The sequence below is a fragment of the Haliotis asinina genome, chromosome 1 (genome assembly GCF_037392515.1).
Source record: "Haliotis asinina isolate JCU_RB_2024 chromosome 1, JCU_Hal_asi_v2, whole genome shotgun sequence".
NCBI classification, from domain to species: domain Eukaryota; kingdom Metazoa; phylum Mollusca; class Gastropoda; order Lepetellida; family Haliotidae; genus Haliotis; species Haliotis asinina.
This window is the reverse complement of record NC_090280.1, coordinates 19,930,486-19,936,820: the sequence shown is the minus strand read 5'-3', so window position 1 is coordinate 19,936,820 and position 6,335 is coordinate 19,930,486. Positions and strand designations below refer to the sequence as shown.

At 39.9% G+C, this 6,335-nt stretch overlaps 1 protein-coding gene across 1 annotated transcript; it reads right to left on the bottom strand.

The window, feature by feature from the left end:
* Nucleotides 1–1,209: 1,209 nt before the first annotated feature.
* Nucleotides 1,210–3,176, bottom strand: LOC137272876 (beta-1,4-mannosyl-glycoprotein 4-beta-N-acetylglucosaminyltransferase-like). The gene has a single exon (XM_067805294.1). It carries the CDS (start codon nucleotides 3,064–3,066, stop codon nucleotides 1,360–1,362), a length of 1,707 nt encoding a protein of 568 aa, XP_067661395.1. The 5' UTR covers nucleotides 3,067–3,176; the 3' UTR covers nucleotides 1,210–1,359.
* Between the last annotated feature and the right edge of the window lie 3,159 nt (nucleotides 3,177–6,335).

Sequence of the window (6,335 nt, the reverse complement as noted above, 5' to 3'; positions counted from 1 at the left end):
ATTGGATTTTTAAAGGATATTGATTTCCTGGTTGAATTATAATTGATATGTTCTGTAGATAGTTGTATTTTAAGGGATGGTAGTATAGATTAGGAACATTGATCATTGCTGGCTGTACCCTCAAAGGGGGTTGAAGTATTCTAAAATTATTGTCCTCCTGAGAGGGTACGTAAGTCCAAACATTTTCAAAGTAAATTTATACTTTCCAGGATTTTTAAGCATAGTACTTGTGTTCTTTTAATTGTGGCTAAACTTTCTTACACTCGCCAGCAGCTGAAGGGATGGTGTAAATCCAGCTAGGGTCCATGCAGGTAGCAAAGGTACTGTAAGTCCCCATGGTCCCTAGTATGGTGATCTACCTTCAGTTGCTGGCGAGCTATAGCCCGTATTTTATATTGTATTGTCCAAATAGTGGTATTTGTTTTAACTTTCCACACTAGTTATAACTGTGATATTCTAGTTGTTTTACTGTCCTTTGACGACAGGTGTTTATAATGTATGCATGTTTCACTTTAGTAAAAAATGTTCTCGTCACGATATGGCTGAAATATTGCCGATGTGACGTGAAATATTAACTCACTCACTCACTCACTCACTCAGGGGCACAGGCAGCTTTGCAAATGAGTGCTTTTTGCGCTTTTTACGAAATTTACACACAGTATGTGTGACTTGTAAGCCGCGATAAAAACATCTTTTTAAAATTGTCCATGTCTTTGAACAATGGTCTCAAAACCCTTAGTGTGCATTTTGGATAGTGTGTCCAAATTGCAATGACCTCCACAAATGATCTACTGAAAGTAATCGTTTTATCATCAAATTGTTGTTTTTTTATTGTTTTTAGGGAAAAAGCTTCAAAGAACAGCCACCTTAAAAATTGTGAGGCGTTTCAATGCACATACACATATATCAACTGTCCTTGTATCAAGTATTTACTGGCTATATTGACTAACACTGGCTTAGCTTAGTTGCTTAACATTTGCCTTAGATTACAGAGTTTTGATCATTGTAACTTAGGGTAGTATCACCAGAGGATAACAATTTGAGAAGTTCCTTCAGAAAGGGTGCTCGTCTGTATGACGCTGGTGCCGCCTTCTAAACACAGACATGACAGAACAGGTACTCCTGACTTCTGTCATTATTATATTCACAGAGAACACAGTGAAATATAGAGTAATAACATAACGTAACAATTGTGGTATTTATTTACTGTTTCACATCCATTACATGCAATTTACTCATCCAGCATTAGACACACACCATACCAGTAAAGACTGGTATAATCCATTATAAGAAATCTAGGAGGCATTTTTGTCCCAGCAAATGTACGTTCTGGGGACACACTATATATGTAACATTACGTTACTGCACGGCTGTTGGATTTTGTAGCATAAAAGTGAAGTATCCTTTGTACTTGAACAGATAAGAAATGTCTTGCAACACATGAATGTCGTTGAAACAAATTGGAATGAATTGCTTCTTTCCATCAAAATATTCCCCCTTTCTGAACAGAGTAGCAACATAGTCAAATGTACATTTCTCTGGGTAGTCTCCCCATCGGGGAAAGTCGGCATTAATAGCGGAAGTCAGCTTCGTGATTACCTCCCTTGGCGAGGAGAACCATGATGCATGCCAGCCAGCATAGTTGTCAGATGATCCGATCAGCCAGGTTTCAAACATACCCCAGGGGTGACTTCCCTTCTGGAGCTGTTGTATCACACCTTTGCTCCCACGAATTGCATCACTATTGCCTTTATAGATGTCTCTTAGCATCTGGATTGTAGTCACACCGATAACGGTTTTTGAATTTTTATTTAACCAAAAGAATCCATATATAAAATTTTGAAGAACAAATCCCACAGGGAAGGGATAGCCATTGTGAAGTTTAAGGAAGTGTAGGAGGTTCACTGATGGCGTTTCATCCGTGTCCAAAAATATGAATAAATCATCTTTTCTGAGCCCTGAGACTCTCTTCTCAACAGCAGGTGCAAGTTGCTCTCGGATGTATGTTTCAGCAATCCAACCATTAGCTCGTCCACCTGCTGGAAAGGTGTCGAGATAAACGTGCATTATCTTGTGGTGGAATCGCTTCATGTATCCTCGTCTCAAATTGTGTAATAACCTCAAAGGCCGCGGATCACCATGTCCGGTATAGTTGGATTCCAGTATCACAAACAGATCCACGGCTGAATGCACTTGTAGTATCTTAAGCATGAGAACATGATGCTCCATATTGAATGTCATAACGAGAATAATCCGCCGTGGCTTTTCTCTTGGGGTGATGATATAACTGCGAGACAATTTGGACAAGGCAGTCCTAACGATTTGGGGCACAGAACAATGTTTTCCTGCATAACTTGAACTACAAACGCATGTCACGTCAGATCCCTCATTAAGCTCTTTGGAAGTGCCTGGTTTAAAACATTTAAGCTTTCCGTTCAGGTATGTGAAATCTTCGTTACCAAGATCTGGAAGAGTAAAATTCCATGGCCTGTTCAAATCATAATTTTTATACAAATTGGGACCATCGTCTTCTGGGAGATTCAGTGGTTGTGTGTTATTGATTGAAAAGAAATTATCTATTGAGGAATACCAGTGACTGAGAAGGTGTAGGTCTTGAGATTTAAATGGAGCCCATCTGTTTGAATCATTCCAGTCACAATACGTTCCAGAATCTCGGTAAGGGTACAATCTGTTATCTAAGGTTCTATCAAGGCCAGCAGATGACATCGATTTTGAAATTCCCTTGGTTTTTGTCGAGTTCACATAATGTCGTAACAGTGAAACAACGTTTGTACCATTGCCAAGAGCTGTGAAAGACGATGTTAACGATGCGTTGGTCGACATGGATTTTGGCGTACCCAATTCTGTATTTTTGTTCAACGAGTTCACATGATATGTTGACAATGATGCCTTATTTCTATCATTGCCATGGACTTTCAAAGACATGCTCAACGATGTACTTGTCGTCCTGAGCAGAAGGGTCACGATGAAGATGATCTCTGCACAGATGACAACAGCAGCTGCCATTTCCACTTTATTTCTCACAATCACACGGTGAATACCCATCTTCACCCTGAATATTTAAATGACAGAGCGTATGTGGGCTTGACCGAACAGGAAAACTAATGCCTTATTTCTGTGCTTGTTAAATTCCTTCGTTTGGTATCTCTCTTTTCTTATTTCTTCCATGGAGGTCACGGCCCTGCTGTAATGAAAACAACAAATGTTCATTAATTCGGGATGTTCGATACAACCACCAGCACTTTGCAATATTTCATTTTGAGGAGTGACTTTCAATGACAAGCAACCAGTCCCTAATAACGATGCATGTGTTGTCGCCATTGTACTTTCAGAACTGTAATTCAATGGAAACACATTGATCAACGCCTGCGAATAGAAGCAACAGAGCTCTTTCCGTTCACATCCAGGAGGATTGCTTGCCAAGAGCTGAGTCGATTTCACCAGTATCATGACAATATGTTCATGAAGCATAATCAAATAGTGATCATATCACTGGTCAAGGCAAAAAACCCAAAACAAAACACGGTCCCTAGTATCTACCTTCTGTTGTTGGCGATCAATAGCCTGTTGCTATATCGTGTTGTACATATAGTGCTATTAGTTTGAACTTTCCACGCTCGGTTTTATTTGAGTTGTGATATTATAGTTGTTTTACTGTCCTTCGTCGACAGGTTGTATAATGTACACATATTCCATTTAATGTGTCACTAAATGGTTGAAAGATTGCCTATGTGACGTTCAACATTAACTCGTTCACTCACTCGATAAGCAAAGACTATTTCAGCGGCAAACATTCTTAAATGCATGGTGGATAGCAAATTATGGAATTGCAGTGGACATCATCTACTTCAGAAGTTTGACAATTGTTGCAACTTAGAAATGTCTTCCACGTGCTCACATGCTGAGGCGATTGATTGTACACTCTCTGTTAATATGAGCATGTCTGTTTGCTTGATTGTTTCGTGCCTACTTCAGCAGCATTACACTATATGGTCGCAGCCTGAGAACCAAGTCAGTAACAAACAGTTCAGAGACTAAAGTCATGAGACACTATAACACAGTTATGTGTTCGCGAATCACTATCGCAATCAACAATGATACCATGAATTCGTGAAAGACTGTGTGCATATCCCGCCCCACTGTTGTCAAACATTTCACACATGCGAAGGCTCGTCCAAATATTCTGCTATTCTGTTATCCCGAAATACAGTGTAGCTTGAGACATATCCTGAAAGCTGTCATGGGTTCGTATTTGTCCTGTTTGTTTTATCACTACTCAGGCACTAACCATTGCGTGGCCGGGGGAGTGAGATACAATATACTTTCTGTCGCCTAGAGCCGCTTCAATTGTGTAATGAATAAAAAGTTGTCCGGGGTTCACGCGACCTCATACCATAAAAGGTTTAACGATGGAACCTGTTTTTAATCTTGCCGGGTGCTCAGCGTTAAAGGGATAAGAAATTACATAAGGTACACTGGCGAGTTGGCGTATACAGTTTTCGTTCCATATACATTTACTGAACAATTTTCTAAAATCAGTTCTGAATGAAGTTAATCCAAAACAGGTCTAGTTTGTACAGTCCTATGTAAGAATTAGTCTAGTTCGCCTAACAGTCTCTCAGTCACGTTAATGCATCTACCTAATTGCCATCCCTCCATTGTTTAAACCCTAAGTGAAGCTAATCTTCATTTCTAGAATGTCTGAATGTCCAATATCAGTTAGGACCCTTTTTCATTTAAATGGGTTGGTGTGCCACCAACCAGTTATATCTATTTATTCACTAAGCGTTAGTGTAGAATTACTCAACGTCACATTGATGTCCATTAAGAATTAAAACAGGATTATTTTAACACACTACATTTGCTGAAGTAGAGCATAATGCAAACTACATTGCTGTTACCTTCCGTTGGTCTTTGTGATTCAAATGTCATTCCAGCAATAAAGGGGAATACGCTTGTCTTCGTATTCGTTTGACATAAAATAGAAGTTAAAATACTGCTGGGTTTAACTAAGACTGAGTCTGCTATACAGGTGATGGTTCAGTCACTTTCGACTAGCGTAGATACCTCTGACAATCCATTTCAGGATCGCAGTTTCTGATGGACCCTTCATCTTGGGACACATGGCACTAAAGGCGCCAGAGCTGATAATCCTGTCCAGGAACATAGTCAGTGATTGATCCTTCATCTCATGACACAAAGGATTCAAAGCTCGGGTATCCACTGACATTTCTTTCCAGGAACATAGCGATTAACCCTTGATATTTTGACCGTGGCCTAGTGTACACGCAGCACAAGGGATTGTCAGTCAGTCAGTAACTGGCTCTTCATTTTCCGACACGTAGCACTAACAGCACGAACTCATAATTCTTTATAGGAACACGGCCTGTTAAGGATCCTTCGTGTCGCAACCTTTCCTTTGACCAGTCTGTTTATGAGCATGTGATATCGCAAAACTTTCACCATCAATTCAAAACAGTAAAAACGGTTGATATGTTTGTGTATACCAGCCTCAGTCACCTTAAATCACATTGAGACGTTCTGTCTGCTAACTCCTCATCTCCAATTTAATCACCGATGGAAACAGAAACGATGCGTTGTATTGGCAAGGCGTGTATAGGCCACGTTACGTCAACAGTCTGCACCCAACGCTGAGCTCATGCACATCCTGGAATACCACACCATGTCAGCTGCAACGTGGATGATGCAGTGAAAAGCTTTATCTAATTTAATAGCAGCTGCTCTACACGCGCTGCTTAGGTAACGAAAGTAATAGCATGTAATACCCCCCGTGGTGCGAACTACATGGATGTTGCACAGGTTGCTGAAGGTTCTTCAGGTGGGCGTTGGGGAAGGTATGCCCACGAATACGATGAGAGTTCAAAAGGTAATCCAAACTTTCAAATATTGTGTGTAATGTGGTCAAGGAAATGTTAGTCATCACATCACATTGAGGCATAATATTTCTTAAAATATTGCAGAAAATGAGAAACGATCTGTCATTTGGCTTTTTTGGGAAGTCATGTTCCCTCAGATAATAAGATATAAAATGTGTTCAGTAATGGATGACTTGCCGAAATCAGTAACATTCGAAGATTTGGATGGCTTGATTTGGATTTAGGCAGGGGCGTTCTATAAAGACACCTCTACTTTAATCTTTCCAAAACATTATGTCCAGATATTCAAACTGGCACTATATATACTATATCTAATCCTCGAGTGACCAGTCAGTATTTAATATGGACCCTTGCCATCATGTATGAATGGGTGAAAACTTTAGAATAAGTTATTTCCTTATGTCATATAAAAGGGGA